This window comes from Astatotilapia calliptera, chromosome 20 (assembly GCF_964374335.1).
Source record: "Astatotilapia calliptera chromosome 20, fAstCal68.1, whole genome shotgun sequence".
Lineage (NCBI taxonomy): Eukaryota > Metazoa > Chordata > Actinopteri > Cichliformes > Cichlidae > Astatotilapia > Astatotilapia calliptera.
In genome coordinates, this window is record NC_137441.1 from 3,514,506 (window position 1) to 3,534,373 (window position 19,868).

Sequence of the window (19,868 nt, forward strand, 5' to 3'; positions counted from 1 at the left end):
TCACAACTTCTGTTGAGAGGGGCAACCAACCAGAAGAAGGCTGACTCACAGGAGTTCAAACTGCTCATTTGAGACATGTTTCCAGACTTGTGACATCTGGTTTCAAAACACTAAGAAAGGTACAGTCTCATCGTGGTTGCCATGGTGACACTGTCCATCTTTTATATACAGTCTATGTGCATAACCATGTGGCTTTAAAACATCATCACTTCAATATCTTTTTATTATTATGTCTCCTTGAGCTGTTCAGGAAACATCACATTAATAAGACCTGGTTTTCCCAAACTTCCTGTGATTTGGAGCGACTCCCAAACACTATGATTGAAAACATCGCCAAGATTTCTCTGGAAAAAGGAGAGAACTTGTTGTTTATTTGAAGGGAGCTAATGAGATCGAAACGGAGAGGAAATGTCCTGAGTTTCAGTTTGGCTATGGCAGCAGCCTTTTTTGGTTTCAGCATCTAACTGAAAACAACCTGCTTCTAAAATAAAACCACCTTCACGTGACAAAAAGCCTCGAGCTCATTTGAAATGCTGAGTAGCCTACTATTTTTCACGCATTACAAGATTTTAATTTCCTGCTCTAAAAACCTGTCGGAGCATATGAAACCCTGAGGGACTTTCCAATTCGACAGAGACACACCCTTGTTTTAGCCGTGCACACAGAGGCTGCTTTGCATTTCTTGAGCTTTTTTCTGGCTGTCTGTTTTAAGGTGAGCTGCTAGGTTGGTTTTTTGTTCCTGTGTGGCAGCAGAAGTTGGTTAGTCAATAATCCTGCTTCCTCATTCTGTCCCTCAGGTTGGTTTATGATTAACCCACCACAGCAGCTTCCTTGTTGTTGTTCCTGAAATGACTCATCCAGTGAAAGTGCTGAGGGACACACCACTGTTCCTCACACTGGTCTCAGCTTTAGATTGCAGTAAGTGTGTGGTGTTTGCTTACTGGTGCAGGACATGTCAATGCAAGGTTTAATAAGGCAACAAGTGAGATTTGGAACGAGGGGAACAGGGACCTGTTTGTGGTGCCTTTGCACTTCTGTTTCACTGCAGTTCAACATAACTACATGATTATTATGGTTTAATTATTTATATAGCACATTTAATTACAACAGGAGCGTTGACCAAAGTGCTGTACAAGAATACAACATACCTAATAAAATAACAAATAACTCTGTATTAAAAGCCAGTAAATAAAAATGTTTTAAGATAAGATTTGAAGAGACCGACAGTAGGAGCCTGTCTGACATATAGGGGCAAATTATTCCACAGCTTAGGCGCTACGACTGCAAATGCTCGATCGCCTCTATGAACCAGCCTCGACCTTGGTACGGCTGAAATGACTGAAAGATTAATTGGCTCTGTTTTGAGTTTTGTTCAAAAAAGAATGACTTCATTTAGGGAAAAATATATATCACATATGCAAAGTCGGGGCTGTATCAAGACACGAGGACTAAACCCCAATTCAACCAGACCCAGAACTGATCCGGAATTAAAACAGGACTACAAGAGTTCAAAATCAGGACTACTGAGGACTTAACAAAGACAGAACCAGAATCAGAACTAGATGATAGCAGCACTAAAAATCATCATAGACCTGCACTACACTTATTTTTTAATTCTACCAAAGTCCACTATTTAGATTGAGAAAAGTTTATATAATTATTTATCCTTGTTGTGCAAACAAGCTGCATAACTTAATAAATGTAGAATTTGAAAAATAACAAACCTAAAAAGAAACACTAGGTACGAGATACATGAGGACCTATGATACTTTTGGTAAACAACCATTTGACTAACATGTGTGTCTCACCTGCTCTTGTTCATCTCTGTTCTGTCCTCATTCTCCATCTCCCTCTCTCTCCCTCTTTGTGCTGACAATCATCAAATATACAGATATTTACAAACTCTTCAGATCAAAACACTTTTTTAATTGTAACATCAAATCAGACTAAATGTTGTTGTTTTTTAGATTGATAAATATATTATTTATCAATAACATATTTGTTAACTTTAAGAGTAAAGAGAGAAACTATCTGTATTTCTTAATTGTAAATGGCACCAAATTGTATTCAAAACTGAGCCACACTTATGGAGCTCCACAGTTCTGTTCCTGGTGTTTTGGTTGACATCTCTTGATGTTCCCATGTCACAGAAACAGGCTCTGTGTTTTGCCTTATATGCATCCACAGCTGTGCCACCAGTTTACTCACATGGACTCTACTAACCTATCAGAAGCTTCTTCAGCTCAGAATGGAATCGTCTGGAGTTTCTTATTAATTAACAATAAACTTAGTGTATATGTGCTCCTAAATTTGATGAAAGTGATAAAAAAATAGACAGCTGTCTCTCTTTATTCTGACATTTAACTAATTCAAAATATATTTCAATATTTATTTAACCAAAACAAACAAGTTTACTCTAAATTGATGTTGTACAGTAAAAAAATGTTCTTGTGTTTTCCATAAAGTGTAAATATCTGGTTTCAACTGTGAATATCCTGCTGTGTATTGAAGTTCCTCTTGTTTTGCATAGAAATATATATATACAAAATATATACAAAGCATAATATATCAAATACTACCAGAGTTTTTTCTTTGAAAGAAGCCCCTTATGTCCATTCTTGTATATCAGTACATAACTGAAACCGATTTATTTAGCCATGGAGGGAAACAACTGAAAATATGAAATAAACACATGTAAGCTAAGACTCTAAAAAAACAGCATTGTTGTTGTTCGGCTTTTCATTTCGCCATTTGTTGATTCACTTGAAGAGCAAGTAACGTAATATGGGTCAAGCGATCAGTTTGATATCAATCTTTCGTGATTCACCGTCATATTTACATTATTTGTACGGTACGAATGGTTTGCTTTGGTACCTGGTCGAACTTAAGCTCTCCTTAGTATGGCTGGCTCCGTCTCTCCAACAGCGCACTCACAGGTAACAGCTGCCCCGCCCTCTGCTCAGTCCTCAGTGCCTGAGCTCGGATCATACCAATATCAGGGGGGATTCACGCACAGTCGTAAATTCCCACAGTGTGCACTATGTGCTTCGAATATTGTGTGTACTTTTGTTGTCAGCCAGACATCTAACTATGAAAAAATTACACTCCAAAAGACCCCGGGCTTCTGACAAAACAACCCGGGCTTAAGCCCAGTAAGCCACCCCCACGCTCCGCCCCTGCATGCATGCATACATGCATACATACAATAAGTGCAACACAGACATGACAGCATCGTGCAGAAGACACGCACACATCACAAAAATAATAATAATAATAATGTAACTACAGGGGTCCAACAAACAATGGCCACGCATCAAATTTATTTTTCTCTCTCTCACTCTTGTCTTCAGACACCGTGAAAACTGAAGAAACACAAAGTTTACATTTATGTTTACAACATAAATGTCCTCTTATTACCAGTGTAGAACACGTATGCAACATTATGCAAACAATATACATGAAAGCATACCGTGTGCGCCTCTTGGACCACATGCAGAATGACATTAACGTTGAGGCTGTAGATGCATCTGTAGCCATGTATCCATGCTAGCTTCACCGTGCCATGGTTGTGCTCTCAACCAAACCTGGTCATGTGACCATTACAAACATTACAGCACTTTACATATTTAACAAACCCATATTTTGTAATCACATATTTTAGACATGTTTTTTAATCAGTGTTACACTTTTATCATCGTATCTTATAAATAAATGAACTAAATTAAGCATGAATCTATTACAGCAACATGAAATAAACAACTTTATTTTAACTGTCTCAGGGACAGTTACTACTACTACTAATAATAATAATAATAATAATAATCCACACTGCTCACAGACACCGGGTCCGTGACCTGTATATAAAAGGCTGAAGCAACTGTGACATCACTGTTTGATGTCCTTATTATTTAAAGATAGGAAGCCATAAACGATAAACATGCAGAAACACCTACAATAAAGCAATACATTATATAAACTGTGCAAAATGACATGTGAAAAATAATTTTCACAATACATAAGTTATCATTAGTCTTTCATATCGCTGTGGGGAACCTGAGACCTGTTTATTCACAGGTGTCTGAAGGTTCCACCACAGCCTTTCACTCATGTCGGGGTCTGGACGTAGAGATTTGCAGCTGACCTCAGGATCATTGTCCGAGCACAGCTAAGTAACCCAAAGTTTTAGCAATTAGACAAACGTCCTCACTTTTATCAATGAAATTATCCGAAACAGAGTTCAAGGTCGATGACTGCAGGGTGCCGAGAATCCTGTGGCTGCCAAACTAAACCAAATCACCCATCTACTGCTGTGGTTAACAGCTGGTCCGAGGTGTTTGTGCCGATACGCTGTGTTTGGTTTTCTCCACTTGTGGCATTTTGCATGACAGCCAGAAAACTCCACTTTGGTCTCGTCTGTCCACAGGACATTCTACCAGAAGACTTGTGGTTTGTTGAGATGTTACTTTGCAAACCTAATCCATCACGTAGATTTCTGTAGCAAATGAGTAACTTACAACATAATCAGAAACCCCTTTTTCATCTTACGCCACAACCTTTCACATAATCTGATGTCATTGTGCGTCAGGTGGACGCAGCCCGCAAAGACAGAGGGGAAAGTTGCGGTCTAGGGTTGAGAGGTTTCTAGGTGAACTGTAAGTTTGGAACTAGATTTCCTGCAGAAGTCTAAATCAAGCTTAAACTTTACTGCCATGTTCTTTTTAGAGATAAGAGGCATTGTGCTAGCAACCCTCCTTTGTTCAGTCTTTTTCTGATTAGCGTCATCGTGTCATTAACACAGCTGAACGCTCCGGACCAGCAAACTGCCAAAGCGTCTGCTTTTGCAGAGGTGCTGACATGCTGAACCTTGCTGCTACTGAGCCTCTTATTTTCCATTGAGGCAGTGAGGCTTGATTTCTCACAGGACAGTTAAAGATGTGGTCACTTGAGGTAAAACGCCTGCAGTCAGATTGGTCCATGTCTGCTTCAGAATTTAAATGGATTTAAATGAATGCTTGTTTGTCCCACCGGTGTAGGTTATACTAATGAAACTAATTAAAACATGTTTACAATTTAGTTTGACTGTGAAACTGACATGTATCCCCAAGAAGGACTTTATTTAAATGGTAAATAAAATTCCAATGATTCAATCTGAGGCTGCTTTTCCAAACATTTAAGATTCAAAGTGTTTATTGTCATGTGTGCAAAGAAAAAGTATTTCTCTGTATAATGAAATTCTTTCTCTGCTGTCCACACACAGATGCCAGTTAATATGTACAATAAAAAATACAATACAAATAGCATGAATAAATAAATGGAGACAAAAAAATTGAAGTATTAAATAGATTTATGTGCAAAAGATCAATGAGCTTAATATGCTGGTTTGATATGTGAGATTACCTGATGTGCAAAAATTATTATTACTGTTAAAATAGGTCAGCTGTTCAAGCGTCTGATAGCAGTGGGGAAGAAGGAGTTGTTGAGTCAAGATGTTCTGGGTTTCACACTCCTGAACCTTCGTCCGCGAACTTCAGTATGCTGTTATCACTGTTGGAGGCGACACAGTCGTGGGTGTACAGGGTGTAGATGGGACTGAGGACGCAACCCTGTGGAACGCCAGTGTTAGTGATAATGCTGGCTGAGGTCCTGTTGCTGATCCTGACGGACTGAGGCCTGCCAGTCAAAAAGTCCTGCAGTCACAGAGGATGGGGGTGCAGGCCGAGTGTTGCCAGCTTGTGTGGGATGACGGTACTGAAGGCGGAGCTGTAATCAACAAAAAAGTACCCTGATGTATGAGTCTTTGGTCTCATCAAACATGCAACAGAAAACTGATACTGAGCAATTTAACACTTTAAGTCTGCTTCACTCCTTTCGTTCACCTCGTGATATTTTCCAGGTCAAAGAAAAATTATGGGAATAAGAGGAGGGAACTTTGTGGACTATTAGACTGGACTCAATTTACAAACCTTTTTTGTAACCATTTCAAACACTGAGAATAGTTTTCAACATTTTTTTTCAAATGCTATAATGTGTGTGTGTGTGTGTGTGTGTGTGTGTGTGTGTGCGTGCGTGTGTGCGCGTGCGTGCGCGCGCGCGCGCACATAATTTATTTTATGTTATTTTTTTAACAGCACCGTGTAATAAGTTTACAAAATGTTCAGTTCATGATGTGAACACAGTCCTGACTCACTGCTGACACCTGTCTCTTATACATGAATGTGCTGCACTGCATTCATACATAAGGAGTAAATTCTCACATCACATTTACACAATTACAACATGCACGTGCGAATAGACCTCTAACTACATACTCTGGAGCAAAAAGGATCAACTTTGTCCCTGAAATAAACATGAATGAATTGAAAAAGTTCATTTCTTTGTGACTTGGACTTGGTGTGCATTAGACCTGCACACACACTAACCTGTGTGTTGTTGTTGTTGTGTCTTGTGACAGATGGTGCGTTCACGGTCTTTGGGGTATAAGAAAGAGCTGGGCTTGACCTCTGAGGCTGGAGCTCTGAAGGAAAACATCAAGAAGAACAGATATAAAGACATCCTGCCATGTATGTCCTCACCCTTCTCAGCCTTTCTCTCATTCATACCTCCATCCTCTTTCCTTTGTTTCCCTCTCCTGTAAGGATTAGCTTATTTTCAAGTTGCAAACAAGCTGAACAGCGAAGGAGGAAAACATTTTATCAAGAGACACAAAGCTTTGTTTTGCATCTCTGGAAACTTTCATGAAATCTTTCAATTGCCGTGCATTTTTTTCTGGTTGTTGTGGGTCCCTGTGGCTGTTCTGTAGCTCGACTGCTTGTAGTGAACACGGATCCTAACAAAGTGCTTTACGAAATCAGTTTGGGCTCAGCAGAGACTGATCGAATATTTATGAAGAACAGTTATAGTGAAACCTGCTTTAATGGTCTCAAATACGTGTCCTTTAAGTGTGTGTGTGTGTGTGTGTGTGTCTGTCTGTCTGTCTGTCTGTCTGTAGATGACCAGTCTCGGGTGGAGCTCTCTCTGCCGACCACAGACTCCAACTCTGATTACATCAACGCCAGCTTCATCAAGGTAAACGCTGTCTGCCTTCACACAAATCATTCAAAGCTGTTCCTCTAAATGTGAAAACATCACCTGGTTCACACGTGCAGCACGGTTTGAGGCCCCTTACATGTTTCTGTATTCTATTAGGCATGCTCTTTAGATCATTTTAACTCCACACCTGTCAAACAATCAGATTTATGTCACACTGCGTTCAGTTTGCTGTGTTTAACGATTCGTGCTTGGCTGTTTCTGATGGGGTTGTAATGCTGCCGTCTGTCCTGCAGGGGGCGACAGGAGACTGCAAATACATTGGCTGTCAGGGGCCCCTCAGCTCCACTGTGACTGATTTCTGGAGGATGATCTGGCAGTACAACGTCAAGGTCAAACGCACAACGCAAACCATTAGCATTCAGTTAATATCCACGAATTAGTCTGAGCTACAAATGGTGTTTATAAACTTTAGTTTAATCATTAAAGCGGACTCTTCTTTTTCTTGTTATTCTTCCTGAAACTTAGGCTTCAGGTTTTGGTATGACGTCACAAAGAGCAGGTCTTATACTGTTCAGCCCTGCTGCTTACGGGGGGCAGCCAATCAGAGCAAAAGCTGGCTTAAAAGGAAGCTGCTCCAAGATGCATGATGAGACAAACAAGGCTTGTACTGAAATGTAAATCAACCAAAGCCACTCTGGCAGAAACACTAGATTTTTATTTTATCTTATTTTTTTAGGGCTTCCACTCTGTTGCATTTAAAGGGAAAATTTTTAAGTGTTTTCTGTGCTCAGATTTTTGGATTCCAAACAGATGAAGCATGATGTTTTGGCTCACGCTAAACTTCACATTAGTAAGCAGCGCTGTAACAGTCTGCCAGTTCTTTCAGATCCAGCATCCCAAATGTGTCGCGATGTGATTGGCTGCTTCTAATCCAACCAGACGGTGCAATAAAATGCTGCCTACACACGAATGGACGACTAGTAACCAGTTAAATTCTCTCCGTCTTATTTAATGTTCTTCTGATGGTGGCTGATGGTGGCTGAATATGTGACTGCAAGCATCCAAAATATGGATCCAGAAAGGCCCAAAGAAATGTATTTCTGATGATAACAAATACAGTGACTGAAAGTAGGGTCTGCTAGTTTAAACTAAGGATTGTCTGGACCATGTGAGCTGTGTGTAGAAGTCTAGACTTGAAAATGGGAAATCAGAAGCTGTCTTTGTTGTTCATACCCTGAAGGTAGCCTGGATTTCCAGGTTTAGCACACAAAGCATAAATTTACACCTTTTTGTTTGCATGCCTCTACATTTCTAAGTAAATAATTATTGTAGCTGCATTTCTTTTTCTTTGTTGTCCTGTTCATCATATTTGCTGAAATCTGGAGAACTTGAGATTTGCAGTGTCCTGAAATTTGCCACCTGAACTCAGCCCACGATTACAGTCTTCCCTGTTTTTCACAGGCGCTGAATAAAAGCCAGATTTTAGAAATGTGTCCCAAAATGTGTAGCAGGGGAACAAAGCGTACACACACACACACACACACACACACACACACACACACACACACACACACACACACACACACGCACACACAGCTGTGCTCTTTTCAGCTTCTGAGGTTGTTCATGTCAGACGCACTGTTAAGCTGAAGTCGGTGATCGCTGAGGCACAGGGACGTTTTCTTCATCAGATCAGCAGCTTCTCCTCAGGAGGCTCTGACTAACATCTGACTCTGTGTTTCAGGTGATAGTCATGGCCTGCAGAGAGATAGAGATGGGAAAGGTAAACTCCTTTTTGCCCTTTGATCTCTTTCTTGGCTCAGACCTTTGACTTCAGATTTTAAAAACTCTTCTCTTTTACTTTATTTTCTTTAACCTCTCGAACCTCAAAGCTTTTTCAAGTTTACTCAAATAGAGCAAATATGCAAATCTATAACTACCAAAATATCATTGCATTAGTGAGTGAAGTATGGCATAGTCTTACCTGAATAATGAAAGGGAATCTCACACTTCATATGCATGTATTTCATCACTGATTGTACATGTGGAACAGCTGCGTGCAACCAGAAATAATAAAAACAGAATTAAAGGTTCGTGTTCTTAACTAACAAGTCTGTATTTTCCTTTGCAGAGAAAGTGTGAGTGTTACTGGGCTGCAGCTCAGCAGTCGGCTTCATTTGGACCGTTTACTGTCAGCAACGTAAGAACAAACAGGCTGCTAATAAATCTGATTAACACAGAACATACAGCACAGTTCACCTCCTCATTAACGATGTTAACTGTTCAGACTGTATTGAGTCCTTTTATTTAATACAAATCCAGAATAATCTGGAGTGATTCTGACGTGTTGTTCCTGTGTGTCTCCAGCAGGAGGAGACACATCCCAATGAAGATATAGTGGTGAGAAATCTGACCGTCACATTCCAGCAGGTAGGAAGTTTTCACATGAGTGAGTGGTTTCAAAAAGCTTAACAAGAAGTTTGGACCTTACAAAGCAGAATGCTTTCATTGGCTGTAGTTCAAAGACAACGTTTTTCATCACGCCTTCTTTTGTGTGTTTGGAAACTGTTCTTTAAAATCCAAACTTCTCCTTTCTGTTTCATAATCTGTGCTTTCAATGGGCGGGATATCTGGAAAGGCCACTTAAGCTCCCAAATTTTTCAATACAGAGCCATCCTGTTGGAATAAACCAGTTTAGACGCACAGCCTCCAGAGGACACAGTGGCAGCGATTTCTAGGAGACGTTTTCCTTTTGACGAGATGTTTCTGCTTTAGTCTTAATTAGGAGGCAGCAGTGTTTCGAGTTTATGGGTTAATGCACTCAAAACTTTCTTCTCCTTTTAGTTTTACAAACATTTTACAGGATTTTCTGGGCCATCAAAACCTTTTTTTGAAAGAACTGCTGGCATCACATCCAACAATGATCTCAATTTCAGTTTTTTTTTTTCAGTTTGTACCATTTTCAGTTAAACGGAGAATGATTTCATTTTCGTTGCATTTTGTTTTTAATTCCGAAGTTTCTTTGGAAACGGACCTTTTGAATAACTTAAAGCATCATTATGAATGCTAATATTAATGACTTGACCTTTTCAGTTTTAAAATAATTTGTTTTCTCCTCCTCCTCCAGGCCAGCCGGTCAGTGATTCAGTATCAGTTCCTTTCATGGCCGGATCATGACGTTCCCTATGAGACTGCTGGAGTCCTGGACATGCTGGAGAGAGCCAGGAGCAGCCGTGGAGCCAACGTCTCACCTCTGCTGATACATTGCAGGTACACACACACGCACACGCACGCACGCACGCACGCACGCACGCACACACACACACGGCTGGTAATGCCTCATCATTACTGCAGCTTGTTTGTGAAATTGGTGCAGATCGCAGGTCAGATGGTCATTAACATTCAGCAGGATAGATCACACATATGGCAGCTTATCTCACACACACACACGTGCACAAACAGACACGCACTCACACACACATGCAAACACATGCCCACACATCGAAAGCAGGAGGCTGTGAATATGCAGCAGGTAACACCTGCTAACGATGGCACAGTTAACATGCATGCTGCATCTGTTGCTGAGTGTGTGTGTGTGTGTGTGTGTGTGTGTGTGTATGTTTGTGTGTGTGTGTGTGTGTTACAGCGCAGGCTGTGGGAGGACAGGAGTCATCTGTACACTAGACTACATCCATGACCTGCTGGTTACCAAGGTAACACATGATAACACATCACATGGCCTCAGTGCTGGTCCGCCGTGTGGCTGCTGAATGTCTGAATCTGACGTGTCCTGAATCTTTGTTCTCTTTTCATGTTTTCACTTTTTTAAATACACATTTCACCCTTTTTAAAGATTTTAAATGGTTTTCTTTTAGTGACCTAAGAGTAATAAATGGAGTTTGATCAGAAGATACAAACGTCTCAGATTGAGAAGCCTGAGTTGAGCTAATATCAGTGTGTTTAAAAGCTTCCTAATGTGACGAGTAAACCTTTTAATGAAACCAGAAGATGAGGCCGGATAAAAGCACGTAGTCTGTCTTCCAGGAGATCAGGCATGTCAGATGTAACGTGTGAATGTTGCAGCCTCTCTGTGTTTTGGGGCGGCTCTTCAGTGTTTGTTTGCTCGCTCTGCAGAAGATCACACCAGAGTTCAGCATCCTGAACATCGTCCTGGAGCTCAGGAGGCAGAGACCCTCAACAGTGCAAACTAAAGTAAGTGCTTCATCGAGCAAGTGTGAGAGTTTAGGAGTTATTTAATCCCCAGGAACAGCACTTAAAGAACATCAGCTGCTTTTTAACAGCAAGGGAGTCAATTTCACATTATAATGGTATTCGGTTAAAATGTTGTGAAATCACTTTATCTCATAACGCAACAGCAGCCATGACACACAACATCTTTCTCTTTGTAACTCTTTAGCTTAAAAAGTTAAAGTTTAAAATTTTTATTCTTTTTCAGTTCATGAATTCGTTCTCTCCGGGTGCTCCAGCTTCCCCCCACAGTCCAAAGACAGGTGCTTAGTGGGGTTGGGTTAATTGGGGATTCTAAATTGTGGATAGGTGTGAATGTTTCTGGTGTCCTTGTGTTAGCCCTGTGTGGCGACCTGTCCAGGCTTTACCTCGCCTTCCGCCCAATGGTAGCTGGGATAGGAATGCATGGATGGATGTACATTGATCAGGCATAGCATCATGCCATAATGCCCCCCTGAAGCATAGACTCCTGAAGGTTTGCTGTGGTGTCCACACAAAAATGTTAGCAACACAGCCTTTAAGTCCTGTACGCTGGGATGTGGATCTTTGTCCAGCACATCATACAGATGCTTGATTGGATTTGGTCTGTGGAATTTGGAGACAAGTCACCATCACAATCTTGTAGCTGTGCTCCTCAAACCATTCCTCAACCATTTTTACCCTTCACCCGTAAAAGGCTGATGGGGTATTGTCAGCGGCATGCAGCATGGTCATCTTAGTTTGTGAACCTCAAGGTCGGCTTCAGGTTCTCTGAAAACCTCGTGAATGCAACAACTTGAAAACAAAGCAATGGTTTTTGAAATTGATACCATAATTGTATCTGCTGACAGGCTGAGGGGCAGCACTGCGACAGGGCACACTGTCCTGCTGAAAGAGGCCACAGCCATCAGCGAGCACGGTTTCTGCAACAATGCTTGGGTAGTTGGTACATGTCAAAGTAACATCCACGTGGATGGCAGGACCCAAGGTTTCCCAGCAGAACACCGTCCAAACCAACACACTGCTTCCACCAGCTGGCTGCCTCCCAGATAAGCGATGTAGGCAGCCAGCCATCCACCAGGATGTGAAAGCATGTTCATAAGACCGGGCCGCCTTCTTCCATTGCTCCATGGTCTACTTCTGATGTTCATGTTCCCATTCTTGAACACGGGTCAGCGCGGGCACCCTGACGGGTCTCTTGCTATACAGAACCAGCATTAGCTTCTTTAGCAGTCTGAGCTACAGTAGCTCATCTGTCAGATCAAACCACACGGGCCAGCCTTCGTTACCCATATGCATCAGTGAGCCTTGGCCGTCCACGACCCTGTCACCGGTTCAACACTGTTCCTTCCTTGGACCACTTTGGATTGACCACTGCAGCCCGGGAACACCCCACGAGAGCTGCATTTTTGGAGATGTTCTGACCCAGTCGTCTAACCATCACACCGTCTTACACTGGCCCATCTTTCCTCCTCCTAACATGTCAACTTTGAGGATAAAATGTTAGGTTGAGTCCGCCCAGTAACAGGTGCCATGATGAAGAGATAATCAGTGTTATTCCCTTCACCTGTCAGTGGTCAGAATGTTACGTCTGGTTGGTGTATATTTATGGAGAAAGTTTGTCTCTTTTCCTCGTACTTTAGATTTCTGTATTGGAAACATTTCATTCCCTACTTTGTGACTTTTAGATTAAAATGTATTGTGTTGCACAGCGTCAGAATAACAGTGGCTTTCTTTCTTTCTTTTTCTTTTTTTTTTGTTAGTGGCTTTATTTCTGCATTTATGACTCGTCTTGTTTTCCGACCCCAGCGCGGTCAGCTTCCATCAGTCTTCCACGCTGAGAGGAAACTTTTCTTCCTTTGTTCTTCGCAGGATCAGTTCCAGTTCATCTACACAGCTGCCATCTCTATGTTTGAACAATTCCTGCAGACATCTAAGGAGCAGGTCTACAGCACCCTACAGGTAAAACACGAATATCTATTTGTGTTACAGTAACAACAAAATGAGTATGCTGGAGTCAGAGGAAGTAGACTGAGAGCAGCTGCAGAAAGAGGAAATGTTCTTTAACTCCGAGTTCCTCTTTGCAAATCCTCTGCTGCACGCAGTTTGACAGCAGAGTGCTCGGAGCACAGAGGCGGAAGGTAGGTCCACTCCAACAAACATGGCTTATTTTTGTTGTGCTTTTCTTCTGTGCTACATCAGTTTTGTAGAGTTTTCTGAGGTGATCTGAGTTTAACCTTGTTGTTTATGTCACTGCTTCAGTGGTATCTCTGCTTTCACCTCGCGAGCTGAGAGCCATGGCTCGCTTTTCTATTGCTGAACAAAAAAGGGAATTGGTGATATTTAGAAACACTGGCACGTTCCTTCTTTTATTTTTATCTTGGACTTGAATTTAAACTGAGAGCCGCCTTTTAAGTTAGAATTGTACTTTATTTGTGCAAGAATGGTTTTTAATGTATTTGTGTTTAAGCTGACATAATAAAAATGAGTACAAATGGAACAAAAATCCAGCAGTGGGTCACACAATAGAGAGAAACTCTGATAGGAAGTAGCACACAGATGGTTCTGTTTATAGTAGCATAAATACAATTATTAATAATTGACATTTAATTTTATTAAATGTAAATGTAGTTCCAAATTTTCTCAAATGCCTTTATTTATTTATTTATTTATTTATTTATTTATTTATTTCTACGTTTAAGGCTGATGGGGTGATTTCCAGTGGATCATATTGGCATTATTAAAGTAAATATTTTTCTTTACCTGGTACTACAGCTTCATTCTCGAAGCTCTTCTGGGCATCAAACTTTTGTCGACATTGCCACAAAATAGCATTCATGATCTTTATCCTTTTATTTCACCACCTTCAGCTACAAATGTGCGCCGTTTTGTGACGTTACAGATTCATTAACCTTCGATCCAGAGCGCCGACACGAACAGCAGCTCTCATAAATACTGTGAGAGTTCACTTTAAGGACACAGGACCCCGAGGAAAAATGACAGCTGTACACTTATCTGTGTCTTTACTGTGATAAGTAAAGTAATATATGTACACAGTATTTGCATTAAAGAAATTTAACTGGCTTCTCTTCCAAAAGCTCGCTTTCTGGAAGCCTGTCCGGGGACAGGACCCAGTATTAGTGCTGCGTGAGCGTGTAAAGAAATTCAGTGCAGTTCTAACTTGTAACGTATGCAAACCAAACGTACAACCAGCTTTTGCCTCATTTTACTTTTTCTTACAGAAAATTTGCCACATTAAAACTGTGTATTGTGTTAGTGTAAGTAAATAAATTTAAGAGTTTATGTAGTGTATTTAAATGACTAACACGTTTGTTGTTTTTAGTTCATTTTATATAACCTCTTAAAAACTCTGATGTAAATTTTTGAATACAGCAGTAAGTTTTTAAACAGACCAGAATGAGCGTTTCTGAACCATTTTCTGAATTTTAGGTTAAAATATTTTTTTATTTCTGCGCAAAGACTGTAGATAAATGATGGACAGATGCAGGGGTTAGAGCACTCAGTTGTGAAGGTTGTGTTTTCACTGTTGCAACAGCACAAACAGGTCACACAGGTCACAGAGCCACGCCGGGCTGTTTCCCATCGACTTCTAAACAATCGGGTCTTTTTCAGGACAAAGAAGCTTCGCCCATCAGTGGGTTTGTGGACGTTTACAATCGAAAAACCTATATTGAGTTTTAAATTTAAAACCACACGAATAGAGTAACAAAACATATTTTAGACTGTTACATATAAATTAGCTTCTCAACATCACTATTAGATGCAAATAAATCCTATTTTATCACATACGAGTGCTCTGCAGTGTGCTGTTTAGGTGTGTAGTTACCCTCCAAGTCCAACTGATTGAAGGCTAACGTGTTGTTAGCTTTAGTAATATAGCTCAGTCATGTTGTGTTATTTCTATTTATGTTTTATCAAACCTCTTGAGACGGGGGAAGCTGCAGGTTTGTGATCCGTGTATTAAAATAGCCGAACAGCACGATAAACACAGTCAGAGGTTTGTTGGGCCGTCCTTATTATGTTGTACCTGTGACTGGATTAAGGATCTGATGAAGGACTTGCTGAATTATACTGGACAACATAACATCATGATCATCAGATAAATGACAACTTCATGCACCTTTTAACCATTGCATCAAAGCACATGAAGCGGCACGTCCTGTTTCCTTACAAAGACGGCAAATGGGGGGGAAAAACGCACAAAAAAGCCCATAAACAACCTCTTAAATCAGTGTTCCTTCCCCAGTTTGAGCTGCTGTCTGCAGACACACAATGGCTATTCTAGATCTAAACACACACAACAGACATCAGAGTTTTAAAAGCAGCCTCTCCAGTGTTGTGGTTTGAATTATTCTGATCTACACATGAACCACTTACAGTGCTCGACGCAAACAAAGCTGACGAGCATCTTCTCTCACTTGCAGCAGTCTCTGCTAAAGCTGCAACATGCAAATCCCAGCCTGCGAAGCCGACACGTTTTCAAGTCAGACTCGGAGGTGATCTTCATCTCCCGTGACCTCATTTCTGTGGATTTAGGTCCGAAATAAATAAAAGGAAAGCGCTTAAGTTCAGAAATGAGACGTATCGATGTGCATATTGTCAACACGGGTGATCTGAAAAAACTGAATTGAATTTCTGCTGCTGCATTTACTCTGTGAGGGGTAACGTTGGGACACACCACATAAATATGAAAGTGATGATTGGCTCCACAGTTGGAGGCCTGTGTGCTACATACGTTTACTCAGTCATCTTTGTCTCACTCTGCCCAGAAGCCCTTTTCCATCTGCTGTACAGAAATCCTTCATTTCTTCTTCAAGATGAACTGAACTGTTCTTTTCTATTTTCAGACAAAGAAAACCACAACAGCTGCATCTTCCAGCAACAGGTGCGTGCATGTTATCTACAGAGAGGCACCATACATATATTAAAAAAAACACACAATCTGCTTTTACACATGAATCTGTCTCATTCCCGCCAATTTTGGTAATGCGGTTTTGCCAAAGCTGCTGGTGTGTTTGATTTCTACAAAATGTGTCTTTCGGTATCCGTGCCTAATGCTGTCATTGGTGAGAGGTGTCTGTCAGTAATGTGAACCCAAAGCACTTTAACCACGTAGTTCATGGTGTCAAAACCTTTCCAGTGAGTAAAGCTGAAAGTAAAGTGTAATTGGAAAAGTCCCAAAACACAAAAGGTTTCCTGCACGTGCCCCTGCCAACCCTCCGACCTCCTCACGTGGACCTCTTTGGTCTCTACAATGTTTAGGAAATGCTCCGTTGGGTTTAGTGAGGGTGCTGCTCGGATAGAACATGGAGCCAGTGAGCGTGACAAACACTCACTAGCTGTGAATGCTCCAGACTATTAAGCTAGAGCCCCTCCTCATCCTTTTCTTCTTCTTTGGTGCAGCCCTATAGGTTTGGGGTATCCCTTTGGCCTCTCCCCTTTGCTACAATTCCCCTGTGGGAGAGGTCGGTGTCATTTATTTTCCAAAAACTAATTATATCTTTATCCACCCTGATGTTTCTGATTGTGTGTTTTAGTTTGTTATTGTCGTCATTACACCTGTCTTTACTAGATGCTGTGAATATGTGATGCGTGTGTGTGTAGGCACTGTTAGTACGTCTTGCTAGCTTGGAAGTTGTAGTGAGGTGAGCTAACTCTCGACCCAACTGTTTATTTTTGGTTATAGGAGTTGGAGCAGGCAAGTTGTTTACTCGGAGGTCTTTCTTTTAACCTTTCATTGTCAGACACAACGCAGGCACACACCAGTTTCACTCACACACACATCGTAATGGGGAGCCAGTAGATTAAAGGCCATTTAATGCTGAATTTGAGTCATTTGCTTTGTTGCGTGCCCTGCAGGTAACGTGTGGAAAAGTTGTAGAGGAAGCTGTAGAGCCATCAGGTGCTACCAGAAAAGAGTCAGTTATATTTACCATGATGGTCTCAGAACAGCAGACTGTGGCCTGTACCATCTTAGGCACATGTGTCAGGTTAAGTAGGTGAATGGATGGTTCTTATAGCGCTTTTCTACTCTGAGCACTCAAAGCTATTTATACAACATGCCCCGTTCATCTATTCTTACAACCACTTTTTTCTATGCTTAAGTGCTTCTAACATTCACACATTAATACTCCAGTGAAGGCATCAGAGAGAAACTTGGGATTCGTTTCTAGAACAAGGATATTTGGCAGAATAGTAGCTGACCTGCTCTCTTTGTTTTGGCCCAACCAGCATAGCTGTGGTCTGAAAGGTTTTCACTGAGGTGGGAGACTGAAAACTTTACTGGGTGTAAACGGAGGCCCGTGTAGCCGCCTTGTCTTCAAAGAGCATAATTTGCGTTCTTGTTTTGATTTTCGAATCCACACACCAGCAGAGAGACGGAGTCACAGGGAGAGAACAGGCGCTCCGGAGAGTCACTGAGCTGAAAAGAGGCATGCAGCTACAGCAGAATGTTACTTCAAGGCAAATCTCAAAGGGACGAAGCGCCAAAGGCTGGTTTAAGTTTTATGTGCAGCCAGCTTCATGGTATAATGCTGGACTGTTTGTTACAAGTGATCTATGCCATCAGGGAGCTTTCATGTTCAGGCCTGCGAATCAGGCTGAGAGACACTTGCATGCACATTTGCAAGAACAAATGTAAGGGTCCATTATTTTGATTTAGCGTCAGGATATATTTGGTGTTAGCGAGTGCTCCATAGAACCAGCAGCTGTCAGATTCAGCTCTATGAGCTGAATAGAAATGTAATCAGTTGTTCTGGAAGCAGAACTGAGGGTTTTATATGCACCAAAATACAAGGAAATGATTTATGGCACGTGCGCTATTGACTAAATTAAAGCTTGTCGATAAACTGCGTGACGGGCCCTCATGTGATTTGTATTTCCCAGAGGAGTAGAATTGGTCTGAGATCGAGTTATGGCATTAGATTGACATCGTTTTCAGTGAGCACTCATGTCCTATGAATGGAGACGTTGTCATTGCAGAGAAGGGCACATCCATCAGATTGGAAATGTTTCACTAAAACAGCTTTTCATTGATTTGTATTGACCTTTTGCCCTGAGGAGACAAGAGCACCCAAACCATGTCAGCAAAACGACCCCCGCGGCAGCAGAGTCACCTCATCCCCTCACTCAGGGGCAAAGATTTTAGTCCCGCATACACGTTTATAATGCATGCATTCATCCTGCTGCAGTAAAAGCATTAAGGAGGCAGAATAGTTACAAGATTATTCACAATGTTCTTTCGGCTGGTATCAGTCGGTATTTTTGAGTCTCATGGAAACTCCCAGTGTGTTTGTGATAAGTGGTCATCCCAGCTGCATTGCACACATTCAGAGCTGCGATCACAAACGTGGAGAAGCCAGAAGGAAAATCAGGAGGCCTAATATCAGTCAGGCTTTAAACCAAGTCTTTAGATAATCCTGTCATCTTTGTTTTCAGTCAGCTTCGGTGACAAAGCTGCGATCTAAAGCGCAGCGATAAGAGATCTGTGACTGTGCAACACGTTTTAATTAAAACCTACCTGAGCTATTAGAATCCAGGGATCAAAAATCAATTACACAGATTTAAGATATCACAGAGGGAGACAGGTGCCACACGCGCATTAAAGCAGGTTTCTTTCCCAAACAAAAGACGCACACGCAGCTTCATATGAGACAACGGGCAAAAAACCAGAAGAGTAAATCACGCCTGCATGTGTGTGAGGGGCAATAATAAATGAGAACGTCGAGGAGAATTAGGCTTTCTAAGAGTCTTTTTGTGTGTTTTCTTTTTGCAAAGACATTTTCACCATAAATTCATGCACAAGATTGTAAATTGGTGCATAAAAATTCACCACACAGGAAAATGTCCTCGTTTTAGGGGGTCGAGAGTTCAGCCCCTTTCTTTAATTTGACACCCATCTGTGTAGGCAGAGAGACCGATATAGACAGCATGCTTCACCCCGAGGTGTTAAATTAGCACCTTCCCACCCTCCATTCCCATATGCTATCATGTTTCCGTGGAGACAGAGTGAGCGGGTAAAGAAGGGGAGGAAACGGGGTGAGGAAGTAGATGTAGGAGGTGAGAATTGGAGGACAGGGATGCTGAAGGAATGACATAAAAAGAAGAGGGGAAGGAAAAAAAGGAGAACTGAAGGGAAATGTGAGAGGGAGAAAATGATGAAAGCGCAGAGGAAACATGAGGAAGTAAGGAAGCAGCTGAGCAAGGAGGTTAGAGTAGGAGCAAATGATGAAACTCAGATCAAAGCTCAATCAATTAAACAGTCTTTACTTCCTTCCGGGACCACAGTTGGTGCACAGTGTGTGCAATCATTGTAACCACGACGACCGTGATCACGAGGCTGCAGCAGGAAGTAGAGTTGTGATTTCCTGCAGAGATGCAAATTTTAACCGACGGCAGCAGTGCTACAGTGACAGCATGAGCCACAATATAAAGATATCAGATCGACGGTGTTAATGTGAACGCTCGGTTCTGCAATGCATCATGGGGCTTGTAGTTTACAACGATACATTTTTATAGTTCCACAGTGCTGTGCTGTAAAAACTCACTTCATGTTTTGTCCACTGTGTGAAGTTCAGCGAGTGGCTGAAGTC

At 41.5% G+C, this 19,868-nt stretch overlaps 1 protein-coding gene across 2 annotated transcripts in view; it reads left to right on the forward strand.

Annotated features, from left to right (window-relative positions):
- The window catches only part of ptpn18 (protein tyrosine phosphatase non-receptor type 18), a 35,414-nt gene that overhangs the window by 4,785 nt on the left and 10,761 nt on the right, over positions 1-19,868 (forward strand). Inside the window, exons 2-12 of one of the 2 annotated variants that reach the window (XM_026155332.2) lie at positions 6,452-6,560; positions 6,989-7,065; positions 7,323-7,418; positions 8,774-8,812; positions 9,161-9,229; positions 9,397-9,459; positions 10,157-10,299; positions 10,676-10,742; positions 11,164-11,241; positions 13,129-13,218; positions 16,125-16,162. In XM_026155332.2, the coding sequence (XP_026011117.2) occupies positions 6,452-6,560; positions 6,989-7,065; positions 7,323-7,418; positions 8,774-8,812; positions 9,161-9,229; positions 9,397-9,459; positions 10,157-10,299; positions 10,676-10,742; positions 11,164-11,241; positions 13,129-13,218; positions 16,125-16,162 (869 nt within the window). The remainder of the gene's footprint in view (positions 1-6,451; positions 6,561-6,988; positions 7,066-7,322; positions 7,419-8,773; positions 8,813-9,160; positions 9,230-9,396; positions 9,460-10,156; positions 10,300-10,675; positions 10,743-11,163; positions 11,242-13,128; positions 13,219-16,124; positions 16,163-19,868) is intronic. The other variant, XM_026155333.2, reaches the window with a different exon arrangement.